General features: G+C 47.5%; 3 protein-coding genes across 3 annotated transcripts in view; 1 reads left to right on the forward strand and 2 right to left on the reverse strand.

Moving 5' to 3' along the window:
* Positions 1-16: 16 nt before the first annotated feature.
* Positions 17-2731, reverse strand: SNRNP25 (small nuclear ribonucleoprotein U11/U12 subunit 25). The gene is made up of 6 exons (XM_021531217.2): positions 2598-2731; positions 2438-2528; positions 2263-2368; positions 2104-2178; positions 1040-1102; positions 17-213 (listed from the first exon to the last, which is right to left on the reverse strand). The coding sequence occupies exons 1-5, from the start codon at positions 2721-2723 to the stop codon at positions 1048-1050; spliced, it is 453 nt and encodes a 150-aa protein (XP_021386892.1). The 5' UTR covers positions 2724-2731; the 3' UTR covers positions 17-213; positions 1040-1047.
* A 4-nt stretch (positions 2732-2735) lies between these two features.
* POLR3K (RNA polymerase III subunit K) lies at positions 2736-3317 on the forward strand. The gene is made up of 3 exons (XM_021531218.3): positions 2736-2869; positions 2963-3050; positions 3130-3317. The coding sequence occupies exons 1-3, from the start codon at positions 2759-2761 to the stop codon at positions 3255-3257; spliced, it is 327 nt and encodes a 108-aa protein (XP_021386893.1). The 5' UTR covers positions 2736-2758; the 3' UTR covers positions 3258-3317.
* Positions 3318-3694: 377 nt separating this feature from the next.
* Positions 3695-18213, reverse strand: part of GTF3C1 (general transcription factor IIIC subunit 1) — a 39875-nt gene continuing 25356 nt past the window's right edge. Inside the window, exons 27-37 of the mRNA XM_021531211.3 lie at positions 17517-17629; positions 16515-16577; positions 15903-15996; positions 14272-14444; positions 13462-13746; positions 11267-11520; positions 9627-9913; positions 8455-9112; positions 6932-6971; positions 5770-5962; positions 3695-4073 (exon numbers count right to left, since the gene is read on the reverse strand). Coding sequence (XP_021386886.2) covers positions 3852-4073; positions 5770-5962; positions 6932-6971; positions 8455-9112; positions 9627-9913; positions 11267-11520; positions 13462-13746; positions 14272-14444; positions 15903-15996; positions 16515-16577; positions 17517-17629 — 2382 coding nt within the window. The 3' untranslated portion in view covers positions 3695-3851. The remainder of the gene's footprint in view (positions 4074-5769; positions 5963-6931; positions 6972-8454; positions 9113-9626; positions 9914-11266; positions 11521-13461; positions 13747-14271; positions 14445-15902; positions 15997-16514; positions 16578-17516; positions 17630-18213) is intronic.

The raw sequence follows: 18213 nt of genomic DNA on the forward strand, positions 1-18213 counted from the left end.
AAGGGCCTGAAAAACCTCAGAAAACTAGAGGATCTCTTTAATCCCTGCAACCCACATACAGCTCAGAGGCAAACACCACAAAGAGCAACTGTAAAAAACGTGAGAATGTCCAGTCAATGGAGTTTGTTCCTCTTTGAAGTGTGACAGCCTTTTCCTCCAGGAAGGTGCTTAATCCACAGTCTGGTCTTGGTAGGGCTGGATTCTCTGCTCTCTCTGTTTAAGAAAGAAAATATTTGTCAGTGACAATAATTATTGCATGCTGATCTTTTCTCACCACGCTGCCATGATGGCCCAGGAGAGACCAGCCAGTGCCAGAGGTGACTGCTGGTCACAAGCACCCTGGAGCAGGTGGCTGTTGTTAGGGCGCACATTTTATTACACTGGATCTTGAAAATATGGCAGTGTTGAAAGAAGAATAAAAGGTAACTGCGGTCAAAAAGGAACAGTTTTTAACCCAGCTGCCTGGAGCAGCAAAACAACACAAGGCTTTGGACAAGCTGCTCTTACTCGTTCTTCAGCCACTGTGACTGTTTCTAAAAGCGTAATTTAAAACTTAGTAAGCCTGAGAGTCTTGGCCACATCTTGTGTTTGTGTGCACAGCTTTCTCAAAATAGCAGTATTAATACCAGAATTATGTCTGCATGAGTTAGAAACCCAGCCATGCTCCTGACAATGATTTCCAGACATTTAAAAAGCCTAAAAGAAAGCAAGGTCCTAGAAGCAATCACAGCAGCAAAAGAACACTGTGTTTAATGAGTCTCAAGACAATGTAGAAGCAGATTGAGAATCTAAACATAAAGTCAGCTATTCCTGCTGCTGCTCCCAGTTTATGTTACCTGAAATAGCTGAATTATCATTCCCTGCCCTGAGAATAGCACAAACAACATTACCAGGATCTGGAAACAGGCACCAGCCCAGTGCAGGCATTCAGAAATACTCTGCCAGCCAGCAGAGAGCAGCAGCATCAGCTCTGAGCCTCAACACCATGGCCTGGGGAAGATGAGGAACTGGGAGCTCTTAATGGACGTCTGGGACTCACCCCACAGGTTACTTCCGAAGCTTCTTTATGAAGCTGACCTCATCCCGGTTCCTGATGCCATACCTGAACACAGAGTTATGCTGTTAATGCCAGCTTCCCAGGAAAAACAACCTGTAAAACCCTATAGCTTCATCTTTCCCAGGGACATAGGGACTCCTACAATCCCATGTTGTGCTCTACTAGAGGACACATTAAAATTCTCACTTGTGTATGTGGGATGTGCTGCCAGCACTGAAGGATCTGCTCATCTGCCTTTAAGTGCAACGACCCCTTAAATGCAACATCTGTCACCCAGGCTCACTCTTCCAAGGACAGCTTTGATTAGGGCTGTCTTGCTGAATTTTTAGTACTTCAGACCACCTTTTCTCGCTGGTCTGCAACAGGCTGGCAGACCCAGCACTGCAGGGAAGTGCCTTATTCTACCTCGCCTCAAGAATGGGCAGGGAAACATGGGAATCACCTGTCAGCGTTGTTACCAGAGTGTCTGAGAGGTGGCTGAGCAGCCCCAAAGATCAACACCCATCCTTGGGTTTCCTCTTTGCTTGGCATTCATCATAGAATCACAGAATGTTACAGGGTTGGAGTGGACCTTACAGAGCATCCAGTGTCAACATCCCTGCCATGGACAGGACACCTCTCACTAGGCCAGGTTCCTCAAAGCCTTATCTAACCTGGCCTTGACCACTGCCAAGGCTGGGGCATCCACAGCCTCCCTGTTCCTGTTCCCTGCTCTTTCCTGTCCTACATCAATATCTGTGCCGAGCTGAGTAACTGTAACCATCTGCAGGAGCTTGGGAGGGATGGCCAAGGGTTCTGTGGGGTGCCCTGCACTGGCTGAACCAGCACAGGATGGTGCTGGCTGAGGATGAGGAACCCCCCAGGGCCAGCCTGTCCTGCAGAGAGCCTCTCAGTCTTCCTGTCCCGCTTCTGTGGTCAGTGCTGTCCCACCTTTCCTGGCAATGTCCACTACAGGACCCGTGATCCAGGGCACAACCTCCCAGCTCAGCCCTGCCCGTGGGGACGCTGCGTGGGCCCCTCACCCCCAGCGCTGACTCGTAACTCACTCTCTCAGCTTCTTCCTGTCATCCGCCAGCTTCTCTCCATTGTACGTGAGGTGGTACGTCCTCCAGATGTACCTCCTGCGGGAAAAGCGCTCAGGGGCAGCCGCGGGAGCGGCGCCGGGCTGGGGCGCGCTCCCGAGCCGCCCGCCCGGCCCCGCTCACCAGCTGAGGTGCTGGACACCGCCCTGCCGGGCCTGCCTCAGCTGGATGTGCCGCCGCAGCGCCTTCTTCAGCTCCAGCACCGAGGCGTTCTGCACCACCACCACGGCTGCGGGCGGGAGAGCCGCGTCAGGCGCGCCCCGCCGGCCCCGCCCGCCCCGCCCGGCCCCGCACGCACGCACGGTCTCGCCGTCCGCCTTGCACACCCGCACCGTCATGGCCTGCCCGTACTCCAGGGCCACCTGCGAGCCGATCTCCTCCGCCGTCACCTGCGGGCGAGGGACGCGGCCGTGAGCCCAGCCCAGCCGCGCCGGCCCGGCCCCGCGCCCCGGGCGCACCTGCGGGGGGAGGTCGCAGAGCAGCGGGTCCTGCACCAGCCGCGCCAGCGCCGCCTGGAACAGCTCCAGCACCTCGGCGTGCGCCAGCTCCTCCGCCGGCTCCTCCGCCGGCCCCGCGGCCGCCATCGCCGGAAGGGGCGGGCGGCGCGGCGGAACCCGCGATGCTGCTCTTCTGCCCGGCCTGCGGGAACGTGCTGGTGGCCGAGGAGGGGCCGCGCTGCCACCGCTTCGCCTGCACCACCTGTCCCTACGTGCGCAACGTGACGCGGAAGGTACCGCGGCGGGGCGGCGCGGGGCGGGGGCCGCCGTGCTCGGGGCGCGGGGCGCGGGGCCCGGGCTGAGCCGCTCCCGTGCCCGTCCCGCAGGTGACCAGCAGGAAGTACCCGCGGCTGAAGGAGGTGGACGATGTGCTGGGCGGCGCCGCGGCCTGGGAGAACGTGGACTCCACGGCAGGTAGGGCCGGGCCGAGGGGCGGCGCGGGGCTGGCTGGGCCCCGCCGCCCCTCACGGCCCCTCACGGCGCTTTCCCGCAGAGCCGTGCCCCAAGTGCGAGCACCCCCGCGCCTACTTCATGCAGATCCAGACGCGCTCGGCCGACGAGCCCATGACCACCTTCTACAAGTGCTGCAACCCGCAGTGCGGGCACCGCTGGCGGGACTGAGGGCCGGGGGAGCGGGTTTAGAATCGCTGCTGCTCCCGCAATAAACAGCGCTGCGGGCGAGCGAGCGGCTGCTGCGTGGTTGCTTTGGGCCGGACAGGGAGGGCGAACAGGCTCCAGCACGGTGCTGTGCCCCCAACGCACACGGGGCAGGGTGATACGGTCACACCGAGAAACCCGTGTTTGAACAGACAGGTGTGAAGGTAGCCGAGCTGAAGCACGGTGAGGAAACCCCCCACGCCTCAGCCCCGAGCACAGCACAGCAGGTAAAGCAGAGGGGAAGTGTAACCACTGTGCCCTTACAGAGAACCAAAAATAAAAAAAAGGGGCTTGGCTGTGACCTGTGAAAATCCTGTCAGTTAAAGCAGGAACTACAAACTACACACTGCAACCAGTTACTGATAAAAGGAGAATGTGCTTCAAGTAGGATCACATATTACTTGTGTTTTAACATCAAGCTTTATTCTCAGTTTTCAGAAGTAAAAACGATAAATAACTTAATAAAAACATGATGGAGCACAAATTGTAACATTTAATCTCCATGGACACTCCCTCCAACAGGCTAAGCCAATCTCCTATGACTCAGCTTTACCCCTTCTATCCAGGGATAATCTGCACCCATTTATTCCAATTCATGTCACAGGGGAACACTCTCCCCAGCCTGAGAGTACAGTCTATCGTGGGCTCATAGTAGATGGTTGGGCTTTCACTCAGTTTGGGATGCTGTAGTTGTTCTTCCACAACTGGCTGAGAAAACAGTGACACTGGGGATGGCTTTTTCATGTAGAATCGTCTGATGCAACCAAGAGTTTCCAGGCCCTGCAAAAAAATTAATATATTTTAATATGCTGTGAATGCTGCTCTAGCTACATTGTTCTCAGAAATGTTGGACAATTTATGCCAAAAGTGGCTTCACTTGGGCCCCTGAGGAACCCCTGGTTACAACAAAAAGGTAAGAAGGATAAACAGCTTAATAAAACCATGCAAGCTCTGGCTATAGCTAGATAGGTCTAGTTTCTTTCAAGCACAGTGATTGATACACGGTTACTGACACAGAAGGTGCTTAGCAAGCAATGTCAACATTTAGGACCAGTTACAAAAAATCTAAGGCTCCTCTGGATGTCAATCCCAGACTTCTGTGCCAATCCTTGTTAATGGTTATTAGGTGTATGACAAGCTCTGTCTGTGGTTTCCAAACCAGTTCTTAGTGAATTTATTGGTGCAGAAGTTAGATTGAAGTTCTCCACTCTGTAAAATATAGAGGCAATTAACTGCTTGATTTTATGGGTTTGAATTCACATTGCCCAGGGATCCATACTGGAACATCCAGAACAGGATATGCACGACTGGCAACACTCCCAGCTTGCACTGTCACCACAGGGTACAAGCCCTGGGGAAGAAGTGGCACATGGACACTGGAAAATGGATTTCCAATTAGCAGGGAAGTCATGGTTTTGGGAAGGCCTGCAGGATTACTGATCTGATTCAGATTCTGATTTCTGTTCTTTTCCTATAAATATTCAAAGTTCCATTTCCAAAGCGGTGGCAACTGAATGTCAAAATGTGGGAGAAAAACAATGAGAAATTCAAAATTTTCTTGCCATCTTTTGTTTGACAATTAAGGACCTGTAGGCTGGTCAGAAGGTCCGATTGACACAATGTCTAGCACAGACACATTTCAGTTTGATTCTCATGGCAGATTACCCATCTAGAAGGGCTATAAGCAAAAAAAATTAAGAATATTTGGATTATCAGTGATGACTGGGGACTGGAACCAGAGGATCTTTAAGGTGGCTGATTTTTAAGGTGGTACTGATCTTTGGATCAACACCCGTCCTTGGGTTTCCTCTTTGCTTGGCATTCTTCACAGAATCACAGAATGTTACGGGGTTGGAATGGACCTTACATACCATCCAGTCCCAATATCCCTTCCAACCAAAACTATTCCATGATCCTGTGATTACCACTGCATTAAACACTTGTTACAGTGAGCTCATGGGCACTCTTATTTCCCCTGTCACTGGGACCCTGTGACTCTGATCAGATAACCCTGGACCCCTCCTTCCTGCCCCAATGGGGCTGGCTGAGAGCCAGGGAAGCCCATCTTGTCTAAAGTCTATATAGATCCCTGACATTTCCTGTTCGTTCTCTTTTGCCCCGCTCTCCACATGGACAACACAGAATAAAGAGAGCTGAGCCAACATATATTGGGGTAAGAGCCTGTTTTGGAAATCTTTGCCATCTCCTGATATTCCTCCCCTCACAGCCTCGGACCTCTGAGCTAGCCTGATATTCAGGGGGCTGTGCGAGGGGGGGAACGTCAAACACTCAATTTCATGGTGACAAGCCCCCACTCTTCAGCAAGTTCCTGGCCTTCCACCTCCCTGTACATCCATTTAGGAGCAAGCTCTGACATCAGTGACAGCACGGGTACTGCAGCTCCCTGCTCCCTTGCTCTGGCTGTGCTGCCCTGCACTGGATGGGGCAGGCTGCTTTCCCATTTCCCTGGCTGTACCTGCAGGATCTCCAGCACGGCCACGGGCTGCAGGACGCCGCTGTAGTGCTGCAGCAGCCCCGACTGCGGCACGCCCGGCTTGCTCATCACATGGTAGAGCACGGCCTCCATCATCCCCTTGCACACCGGCTGGTTCAGCTTCCCATCCACGATCCTCCACGGCCTCCCGATGAAGGAAACGTTCTCACAGGCCCTGCCAAAGACAGGGCAAACTCGGCTGTCAGGAATTCTTCGGGATCGGTTTCTCATCATTTCAATTTATGCCTTGTTGCCCTGATTCTGAAGATTTTCTAAAGCCTTCTGAGTTTACATTCTGTTAGAAAACTTTCTCACACAATTTTCTATAAACAACATTGTTTTGCATTCCTTCATGGGGTAGAAAAACCTTAATATACTAGTAGTTTGTCCAATGTCTTTGGAGAGGTGGCCCATTCACTCTCCAAACCACCGTCACCTTTGGAAAAGTATAAAAGTTGGAGTCAGAGAATAAACCTTCTTTACCTTGCAAATAGCAGTGGCTCACGTTGTGCTTTCACGTGTCCTATAGTGACACTGGCTAATAGAGGTTCTTACTGCATCCATTTTAACACAAGTGTAAATCCTGTGGCTGCTCTGAGCAAGGGCTGGTGCTGCTCTACCAAATCTGCATTTTTCACCCCTTTTAGCTCCATTACAAACCCAGCAGCTGCCCTGGCTGTACCTGGCTGTTCCCTCGATGAACAGGGAAGCTGTGTTTCGCATTAGCTCTAATATCCTCCAAAAGTTATCCAAGACCTGCACCATGCAGCAACAGTGCTTTGATGGGAAGCAAATTCCTAATTTTTAGCATTTTGGTGTCCAAAAGACAGTCCCTGCATGGAAATTCCCATTTCTCATACTGCAGTTCCTGGGCACCTGGAAGCTGGCACTGGGCTTATTTGTGCAGTAAAATCAGTTTTGGTCCTCTGATATTTGGAACTTGTTGGTTTTTGGGTAAAAATATCTATCAGAGACATTTTTTCAGCATGCACAGGAGCACAAGGAACATTAACAGGAACAATGGAATGGGGTTTCTCCATCACTGCTCATCAGAGCATAAAACTGAGGTTTCCAAACCACTGCTTCCAGTACTCTTTTGGCAGTGGCAAATGTTTGGTATTCTGCAGACATTTCTATTACTCACCGGTCCCTGGCTGCCTGGGAGACATCTGTCATGGAGCTTCCTGGAAAGAAAAGTACACATATATTCTAATTAACTCAATTCCTTATCTAATAGAAGTAGAGTTAAAGGTGGCCAAGCTGTGAAGCGCAAGAGCTTGCCAGGAAACCACAGCAGCAAACTATTCCACGTGCTGCTCTCAGTTTTGGGCTACCCTTCTGCCCTGTCTGCAGCACACTCCTCCCACAACCACATCTCTTTACTCAACCCCACTTTTTGTGGTTCTTTTCCCCAGTCCTAGCAGGTTTTATGATAAAACCCAGCAGGTTTTAATCCTAGAAGTCTGATGCTATGGTTGAACTGTGGTGATTGTATGGGCTGAAAGAACTGAGGTTCACAGAGAGCTGTGCAGGGTCTTAGTCTGGAACTCTCCCAGGGTCTGGGTAACCTAAAGCTCCTGGAAATCAGAGGGATCTGGGGCAGAGCTCCAAGGATCTGGAGATGTGAGTGAGTGCAAACTCAGGATTCCAGCAGGGCTCAGTTTCAAAGCAAAGGCTGTCTCTGCAACTCCCATTACATTATGTCATGGGTTTTAATTAGACAATTACTTAATGAGGTATTCCTACCACACCCAGAGGGTAACAGCTTTGGCCTAAGCACATGTAAACATTCACTGGCCAGTGAGAACTCTGTGTTTGATAACAGAACTCCTGTTTTTTCCCTCCTATGCTACAAACAAGTGAAGGATATTAAATCCAGGAAAGTACTTCAGTAGTTTAATTTAAGAACTGCTGAAGTCTCTTCTGTTTAGACAGCTCTGAGTGCATTTCCTGCAGGAAGGCTCCAGTTAAACAATCCCAAGCTGTGGGATGTTAGGGATCACCCTCTGGACCTGGGTATTGGCAGGGCTTGGCAAGGTACCACAGGAGCAGTGAGCTTGTGGTTCAAGTCTGAGATTAGAGCTCATAAAAACCAAACCAAAATTAAATCCCCCACAAACTACTAAATGTAAAGCTTGGCAAGAACTACTAGCTATTAGAAAACTGGCAGTAAAAAGGAAAGGAAAATGAAGTCCAATTGGGTTACAGATGAGGCTGTTAAATCTCACTGGCATGTGCTGTTTCCTGGGGAATGCTTTAATGAGTTTAGGACTTTCAGCCATGGACATTCCAGCTAAATGCACACCAGCAGTGCTGTGTTTTCTGGGCTTAGAGACGCCTGACCTTTGGACTGAAGCCAGAGATGAGAAACTTTGGATCCAAATTATTCCTAAAAAGTTTAAGACATGGAAACAAGTTTCTAAGGAAAACATATTTCTAGACTAGTCATTCCAGCAAAAGGAACAGGAAGGATTATGTGAGGTATTTGAAAATTTGGAGATCTTCCAGATAAATTAGTGTTATGCCAATTTATCTGTGAGAGAAGACAATCTCTCTGGTACAGCTGCATAAAGAATCTAGGATTTGCTTATAAAGTGGAGCTACTGGTTTGGGATCAACTGTTGATGAGCTGGTTTGTATTTTAGGGATGCAGAGGGTTCTCCATACCTTTAGAGACTCCTGGGTTCTCCTGGAAGTAGGAAAGATCATCCTGCTCACTGGCTGATTGTTCAGGGATAGAGATCTGCTTGCTGAGCTCATCGGTCTCTGCTTCGGGTTCTTTGTCCTCAGAACAAGATTTATCTTGCTCCTTGTAAGTGCCCACATCCACAGCCTCTGGAGCAGGCTCTGGGAGTTCAGCTGGGGGTTCAGCTGGGGGATCAGCTGGGAGCTCTAGGGAGCCTCCTCCTGCAGCTTCTTCACCCACAGTAACAGCTTCCTTCCTTGGGACAGGCTCAGAAGCAGCTGCATCCAAGTTGCTGCCATCTGCATGTGCCAGAGCAGGCTGTGCACCCTGGCAGAGGTGACTGTCACCCTGAAGGACGTCAGTCTTACATCTCTTCCTCGGGGGCTCATCATCACTGGCACACTGTGTGTCTTTTCCCAGCTGCTCCTCCTCTCCCAGACATTCCTGTCCCTTCCCTGGCTCTGAGGGCAGGTGTTCCTGTGGCACATCTGGGAGAGCAGGGTCTGCCCCCGGCTGCTCAGCATCCTCTGCTTTCTTCAGGCACATTGAGCGTAGCAGCCAGGGCTTGGCAAACACTATTGCCACCAGTCTGACAGTGTGGCCTCCTACTTCTAAAACCTGCTGCATTTCAATGAGGTCCTGTAAAAAACATACAAAAAACCCACAACAAATTATCTCAGGAACTTTCACTGAGAAATGTCACTTTAACCCAGTGTCATGGAATTGCCATGATTTAACTGGCAGCGATGGAGGCGCAAAGTTTAACAGAATATTCAATTGTGCCTCCAGCTGCACTGAAGTTGGAAACATGTTTTAGCCCTAAAGCTTCCTGAGATTACAGCATGTGATGTTTTTTTAGTTTAAAGTAAGTTAAAAATATAACTGGGAACAAGTACTTTGCTTCCAAAGGTTGATGTTAGCACCACTAGGTTTCTGAAACAGTTCATTCCTATCTTTGATTACATTCTGCTTTAATTTTTGTCCTTCCTAACTTTGAGGCAAGATTGCTGTCAGGTGTGGTGTTTCTCCTGCCTAACATAAATAAGTCTGTTCAATTTATAGTAGCTTTTGACAGCTTGGAAGCTCGTCCTGTTCAAGGGTATACTGAGCATGCAAACATTAATGTATGGAAAGCAGCTGGCTGTAAACCCACCTGGATGTACTGCTCCAAGCTCCTGCTGCGCTCAGCTTCCACCTGCTCATATCTGCAGAAACGTTTGCTCAGCTCAGCTGTGCAAATCCCAAAGTGGGAAGTGGCCTCTATGGCCTCCCTGATCTCCAGAACAGCCGCCACGTCCCCGGGGCTGTACCTGTAACGCTCTGTACATTCCTGGAGAAACTTCTCCACCTCATAGTTTTCTTCCTGGATTTTTATCAGCCTGGTGAAAGTTTCAGGGAGGCAGGAGATGCCCACAGCCATGTGATCCAGCAGGGAAGGAGCTGCAAATAAACCATGAGAGTTTAAGCTGTGAAGCAGCAGTTACTGTGCAACATGCTACAGGAAGACAAACAGATTAGAGGTGTTCTAGACCAATTAAAAACAGAGCTCAGCTTTCTCTTTTCATTTTGCAGTTCCCTTTTTTCTTTCTGCCTTGAATATCTGTCTGAAAAGACCTGTAAAGAGGAGCAAACTGGTTTGCAAGAGCTCACCCTCCCAGCAAAAAGAATTACAGCTGGGAGGCAGTGAGCACCTAGAGGTGTTCTGTCTAACACTGGGTCAGCTCAGCTCTGAGTTAATGAGGGAATCCTCTCCTTTTTTTTTGAAGAAGGTCAAGTGAAAATTCTAGGGCAAGGAAATGCTTTAGAGGACACTTTTAATAAAAAAATCCACAGTAGAAAGCTGTTGGCCAGATATGGTTTGAACTCCCACTTGACAATGGTTCAACAAAGACAATTAGTTCAACAAAGCATCTCTGTGTTCAGTGACAGGCCCAGCACTGCCCCAAAGTGACCCTCTGTGCAGAGTATCCACAACTGAAGCCATGGAACCCCTGTCCCAGTCCTGGCTGATGAGGGGGAAGCTCTGGCACTGCTTTTCCTGCTCTCTTCCCTTTTTCCTGCAGGCTGCTCCACACATTTACCTCTGAAACTTTTGGGGCCAGGTAAAATGGGCTCAGCTGTAACGAGCAGTCAGCTCAGCACAGCTGGAGGGCATGAGAGGCAGCAGGAGAAAGAACTTCTGTTTTACCTCTGTCACAACAGCAATGGAAATGGGCAGGGGCAGCACTAGAGGATTTCAGCTGCAGAGCTCAAGGCTCTGGATACATTTGCATTACAGCTGGAAACAAGATGCTCTTTAAGAAGGGGCAGTGCTGATGAACTGCAGTCAGTCAAGCTCCAAATATAAAAATGTTTAAATTACTGATGCAAAAGGCCAGACATTGGACACCACTACTTCAGGCACTTGCATGAGACAAGTTAAATGAGAATTTCCATTCAAGGAGGTCTGAAAGATTTTCTTTTTACAGAAGGGAAAGTCTGGCTGTGACATCATATTGTATTTTAAGTTGTTGAAGAAACTGAAAAGCCTCCTGGAGAGGGTTAAGAGAACAGAGGACAGATTGCAGTAATAGTTTAACACAACACAAAATAGAGGCAAGGCCTTGTTACCATCAAAAGCCTAAGTCAGCCATCTGTTCTAAGTCAGGAGAGAAAGCTTTACAGACTTGATGTGTAATGCAAACAGAATGTTCCTGTCAAGGGGCTTTGTTTAAATCAATTCCTCAGCAGGTGAGCTCACCATCTCTCCTGCTCCAAGCCACTTCAGTGCACTTTAGGCCAAACAGAACTCACCTGGAGAGCTGAACCTTCCTGGGATGGGGGTACACCTGAGCCTGACCTTCACCTGGCAGGAGTTGACCACGATGTTGTCGCTGGGGCTCAGGTTGCGTGTGCTGACGATGCCAGGGGAGTAGTAGCCTCTCATCAGTAAATAATTGGTGTGAGAGGCCTGGCGAGGTTTCACTTCGATTCTCCGCTTGCCTCCAGAGCTGTCATCCAAATCATCATCCTCATCGTCCTCGTCCTCCAGTCCTTCTTTTCCCAAGCTACAGCCAACACAGGAGGGTGCATTTGTTTGTTGGGCTTTTCCCAAAAGAAGGAAGTGATTTGTGACACTGAGCAGACCAAGGACACGGCGCCCCTGTGCTCTGGGCAGCTGGGGCAGTGTCCACACCAGGCTGATTTAGAGCACTGAGAACAAGAACTACAGAAAAGGAAACACACTGAAGGTCCCTGGAAAAGGAAACTCTCTTTTTTTGCAGAATGTGTTGAATTGAACCCAAAATATCTCAGCTCTTTGGTTCAGCAGATGCTTCATGTTGAGGGAACATCTGTTAGACACTGAGAGCACGAGGGATGTTGCAGGATGGCGCAGACTGTTTATTTTTCAGGGTGAAAAGGAGGAGAGAGAGTTGCAGATTTCAGTTACTTTAAAAATAATAATTAAAAAACCACCAAAAACCAAACTGCAGACATCCTCCAAGTAAAGAAAAGAACAGCAGTAGCAGTCAGGATGGATTGCCCAGAAACAAACTTAGTCACACCAACACTATTTATTCTAGGACATGACAAGAGCCACTATGGATAAACCTGAAGGCTCTGAACAACCTGGTCTAACTCTGAAGGTGCCTCTGTTTCAAGCAGATTATGCAGGGACTACAAAAGGCTCCTTCCAACTTTTCTAACATGAATTATAACTTAAGTAACTTCTTTTAAAATATATTTTAAATTGAAAGGGAACATACCACTTAGTAAAAAAACAATGAGTGCACTACTCAAGATGCCCCTACTCAGCAATGGGACCAGGCCAGGGCTCACTGTATTTATGTTAATGATCTGGCTGATAAAACAGCTCATTCAGCCTGCACAGGATCACCCAGCTGAGGACACTGCAAGTATATGAGAAGCTGGGATCTGCGTTCAGAACATCTCCAGCACACCGGAGAGTCAGCCTGGAAAAGAGCAGGGAGCAATTCCCTATGACAAATGCACGTTATTTCTATTACAGTACTCTGCATCTGTCCCTCCACACAGAGGGTACAATTAATCACATAAAGGAAAAGAAACTTGTTAGGTGAGTCACAACAATCATAAGCTATGCATGGATCACTGTACTGGGGAGGTTTGGCTGCTTTTTTTTGGCAAGGCCATGGCCCTTTGGAATCTTGGGATGTATTAGCAGGTGTTTCACCTATATAACAGGAGGGAATTGGCACAGAGCTGCCAGCAGGAGCATGGCTTTTGTTTCTTGATATCACAATTCAGTGCAGAAGAAAATAATGAGAAAGAAAGAAAACTGGGTAACATGAATAAAGGAACTGAAGCTGCTCATTTTAAAGAACAGCATGCTATGGGAGAGGGACCACAGTAATATTCCTCAAGTAGGAATTAAGCTGCCCTAAAGAGAAAAAGAACAAAGTATTTTTCATGCTTATCACAATAGGAAGCAGCAGATCAAATAACTAAGAGATTTTAGTTGCAATTTTAAGAAAGCACATAACGATTGTAAGGAAAAGGGCTCACAGGCTCCCACTGCCTGGGGACAGTTTCAGTTCATGCTGTTACTGCAGGCTTACAGGAAAATTAAATCCAAAAGGAGACAGTGCACAGAAACACTGCCGTGGTGAGAGGTTCCACTGATAAAGCTGAAACCTTGTTACCAAGCCTCTCATTCTGTCACATGCCAAGGCACAATGCTGATGGAATGCTCCTATAGCACCCAGTGCTCTCCTTTCCATGTCAGCTCTGATGGCACTGAAGTGCCAAGCAATTGAAATGTCACATATGAAGGCAAATGTAGCCCAGGGCTATAATGAGAGACATTGACTTAAATGCCATTACGTCTTCAGAGCACCTCCTCAGAAATAAAAATCAAAATAATAGCACAGTAAAAATGCTACAGTGCAGAGCAGGAAATGCAAATTCCTGTCCAATTTCACCCAAGTTATCCCCTAACTGTATTCTCTAATAGAAATAACAGCATTTACCTTTTTATCACTTCATTTTCCACCATAGAGCTGTCCACCACAATGATCTGCTCTGGGATTCTCACATTCACAGCCACCAGTCCCAGGGAGAAGAGGGAGAGCATGGCCACACACTGACCACCAGGGCCATCCATGGGAAATGCCACCATGCCTTCTGATGATGCATTTTCTTCATCTTTAAATGTGAAGTTATGTGGCTGGTCTGATTTTTCAGCATCCTTGAGCTTCTCTAGGAACTGGAAAGACTCCGTACAAATGGTACTGGGGAAGCGCCATGTAAAAACTCTGCACAAAAACACAAAGAAGCACAAATCCTTCAAAATCTGCTCTGAGAATAAGTTTTGTAATTATGGTAGTATAGAAGAGCCACAGTTGAAGTTTCATTCTAGAGCTGGTGACCAAGTACCTTCCACATCTGCTTTCACAGTCCTTTTACTACTTCCAGAACATTAGGTGTTTATGCACTTGTAAAGGTCAGGTAGCATACAGCAAATAAAAAGCAAAGCTATCATCTTCTGCTTCACAGGAGTGCTAAAGAAATCTTCCCACCACATCTACAACTGTGGTGCTGCATCTCCTCCCCTCTCCATGTGCCTCTGAACTCCTGCCCAGCACCCTTAGCTCTATGCCCTGACTGCTCCCCATGTAAGGACTGACAGATGTGATGTCAGCTTCACCTTCACCTTCCTCGGCTCCCTCAGCTGAAGGTTCTTTGCTCTGGACACTTCTCCTGTGCTGTCACCTCCAAGCCACGCTTGGGTAGATTTTTTTCCTTTGCTCCAAGCCCAGCAGCGTCCCCCTGCCACCCACCTGTAGTAGCTCTGGGACAGCTGGTAGGACATGGGCACGAAGGGCAGCGCGCGGCTCTTCTTGGGCCCCAGCGAGTGGTTGACCCTGCGCCGGTTCACCAGGCTCCTCCTCTGGCACTCCAGGAAAGCCTTCACCAGGATGTCATCCCGGTACTCCTGGTACAGCCGGAACGTCTGCAACACAGCCCAGCCCCAGCTCTGCACTGCCTGCTCCAGGGCACTCAGGGGGAAAAGCCACAAGCCAGGATGTGTGGGAATCCAGAGCTTCCCTCTGGCTGCCCTGGGACCCTGGCAGGGGTCAGGAACCCCCCTGGACAGAGCCCCCAGAGACACTGTCTGTGATCCCTGTCCATGGAAAAGAGTTTTCAATCTTACAGGATGCATTACAAGCTCTGAGTGTTTGATATAAGTAATAATTAAGTGTGGCACGGGTGCAAAATTAAAATTTTAGGATTCTAGGTTAGGGGTTCAAAGGGGACAAGATGGAGGAAATTGGGTGTGCCTTGTCCTTTTTCTCCTTCTTCATGCCCTCCATGTTTCACTGTGGTGTTGGCATTTTTCTGTTGGTTCAGGCTGGGGACACACTGTCCAACGTAGGTGACAGATATTGGCACGTTATTGTAAATCCAGCCCAGGGAGTTTCTGGTATTTAATGTTTGTAACATCCCACTGAGGGCAGAGCCCCACACGCTGCCCTGCAGGACAGAGCTGGGCAGGGCAGCAGAACATGTTAGAGATAAACAGAATAAACAGCCTTGGAACCAGCACAGACCAATTATGACTTCTTCTTTGGCAGCAGGGCTGAAAGACAGAGACTTTCTACAATCTGAGAATCATCAATACCTCAGATTCCGACAAGGATGGAAATCATCTATAAATTCACTTTACCCCTCTGTTCCTTCTGTGGCCTTCCAGACTTGCCATGGTAAATGCCAATTAAGTTAACTTCATATTCAAAATGGGATCGGCTCCCACTGGAATTAGGGATGTGAAAAATGCTCCTCTGCCATACATTTTGGTAAATTCTTCCCCTCATTTCAGCAGGAACACTTGGTTCTGAAAGCTTGGCTATGCAGGTTCCACTCTTGATTATGAGCTGTTAGACTCCCTTGGAACCTTGACCTTACTTAAGCACTTGACTGATTGATGATCTTTTTGTAGGCCCAGCACAGAAGGAGAGACCCCCAACACCAGTGATAGATGGCTATTAGGATTGTTTTTATATCTCCTCCAGAACATTCCAGCTGCTCAGGTGGGCACTAAAGCATGGCACACTGGAAGTGATGTGGAGCTTATTTCATGTGCTTTTAGGGAATTGCTTCAACCTCACATCTTGCAATCTCATCCTCAGAGAGAAAACAACAAACTGAAAATCTTCCTACGATATATAATTTCCTAAAAGCAGAATACTCCCCACAGAATGGATACAAATCCAAGTTTCTGGGTTTCTTTTCTCCCATTTGAAAAAGGAATGTGCAGAGGGAGGGAGGAGAAACTTTAGGGTTGTATTGACCACACGTGGATGTGGCACTTAGGAACATGGTTTAGTGGTGGCCTTGGCAGCGCTGGGCTGTTCCCACCTAAACAATTTCATGATTCTATGTGCAGCTATGTTTGGTCCAGACACTGTACCTGAAATGACAGGCAAGATTCCATCTGGTGATCTGAGAGTGCCAGTGTGCTCTGAATCAGATTCTGCAGCACTAGGAAATGAATATCATAAATACTGAAAGGAAAAAAAAAAAAAAGAAAAAATATTTATTCCTGGTGATTTTTGAATATGAGGTATCCATTAAACCAGAATAAAAATCGACAAACTCCATCACCTGCTTCTGAAATAGAAGCACAGAGGCACAAGATCTATAGCTGAGGATCATTCATGTAAAGGAATCTGTTACTGTTGTTTTCCCTCACCTTCTACCCCCAATTTTTTGATCAGTCCAGATAATCTGACACAAAGTTCTCCCTGATAACATCTCCTGCTCTTAAGATACAACATCCACATAGAAAATGTACAGTTGTCCCAGTGATAAAATCATTTTGAGGTTATCTATGTTATCATTTTATCTGCCAAATTTATGTCAGAGGTTCCTACAGTCTTATCAAAGTATTTTTTTGTTAATAAATTTATACACTGCAACAGATGGAAACACTGAATTAGGACACTCTTTATATGACTTCCACAGTTGGGAGAGGCTGATGTGGCCTGATCCTGATGAGGAAAATGGTGCTACTGCTACTCACCTGCTCAGATTATCCTCTTTTGGGCCTTGATTTGTATCTTCTCCGATTGCCAGCACTCGAAATCTAGTTAAGGGAAGGCAAAGGAGAACACTGGAACCAGATTTTCTGTGATTTTCTGTGATTTTGCATCAGCCATGAAGCCCAGAGGCTGATGAGCACAACTGCTAACGAGGCAAGTGCTGGGCCAGCCCAGGGACTGTGTGCTCCAGCAGCCCTCAGCACAAGGGTCAGACAGGAAAAGAACTGTCCAGATCCACCTCCACTCAAATATCTGTTGACAAGAAGATAAAACAATGGACAGGGGACAGTTCTAGCACTGAAAGGATTTGTCATTTTATTGAGGTTTTGGACTTCTAGTTACGGCCAGCAGCACTTTTGCACAACTCTTCTCAAAATAAGAAAAATTACAAAGGCGCTCAATTTGTTATCATAAAATGGTCTGAGACGTAATTTTTCCATGCTGCTTTTCAAGTCTTAATCATCATGAAAAAGCTTAACAACCTGGAGCTGGAGAATGCTGTACAAGGCTGAGTGCTCTTCCTTATCAATACTTTTAGCAGCACTGAAATGATTCAGCTGAGCAACCAGCTACAAATTGTGATAGAAAATGGGGCCAGTTAATCTGAAAAATGCTAGATTTTTGCTGCAATAAATGTTACACCTGAGTAGCAACATCTCCAACACCAAGGTTGAGGACTTGACAATTTAGGAAAATCTGCTGTAGTGAATTTCTGGTCTAAAAGTCTTATTTAAGCAATAAGAATGGTTTGAAATCAGCAAAATTGTACAAATAACTGAAAATGACTTATATGTATTTAGGAAGAGTGGACATGAAAGAAACACTGCTGGTTGGATTTAGTAAAACTTATTTTCTTACTAAGGGCACAAGTACAGAGGGTGTAAATCATGCCCAGAGAAGAGACCTGCTCTGAATTGCTGTCCCCTCTCTCACTGCCTCACCCCACCCCATGTGCAGAGCCAAAAGCACCAGGATTAAATTACCTGGCAAAGAGCTCCTCCAGAGTGTCAGGAATCTCCAGTTTGGGGTTTCCCAGGGTCGAACTGAATTTCTCTTTCAGTCTTTCCACAAACTCTTTAAACTCATTTGCACAAACCTTCGAAAAGAGGAGACAGAAAAGTCATCAAGCTCAATTTCTTAAGAGTGGAAAAACCCCTCTACTTTTCAAGTGTGCATGAAAATTCTTGTAGCAATAGCTGAATTCTGAAGTCAGAAGCAGTCCAACAGCCAAGGCAAGGCAGGGAAAAGCTCGTGCAGTTTGGGTTTGCTGATTCACTGAACAGTTGCAGGTTCCATCTGTAATCAGCTCACAGCTACAAGCCAAGCACCATGAACATATGTTCTAAGACAATTTCCTGAATTAACAGCAAGATCTCTTACTAGAGCTATGTTTAAGCTTCTGCTCAAGCCCTGCAGGCTTTTCCATGTTCTCCATGAAGTGTTTGCACAATCATGGCTTGGAGAACACCTGTTACATGAGAGGAATGATCTCTAGAAAGAAGTTTCTATTTAACAGACTTTGGGGATGAGGACACATATTTATTTTAGTGATGTCTCATCAATGAACAACTGCTCTTCCTTTAAGCAACATGAATCTAGCAACAGAACTGATGGGCTTTTCTGACAGTGGTATGAATTGGCATTCCAAGATAAAAATCTTGCTATGACACTGTCCTTGTT

This window comes from Lonchura striata, chromosome 16 (genome assembly GCF_046129695.1).
Source record: "Lonchura striata isolate bLonStr1 chromosome 16, bLonStr1.mat, whole genome shotgun sequence".
In the NCBI taxonomy this organism is placed as follows: domain Eukaryota; kingdom Metazoa; phylum Chordata; class Aves; order Passeriformes; family Estrildidae; genus Lonchura; species Lonchura striata.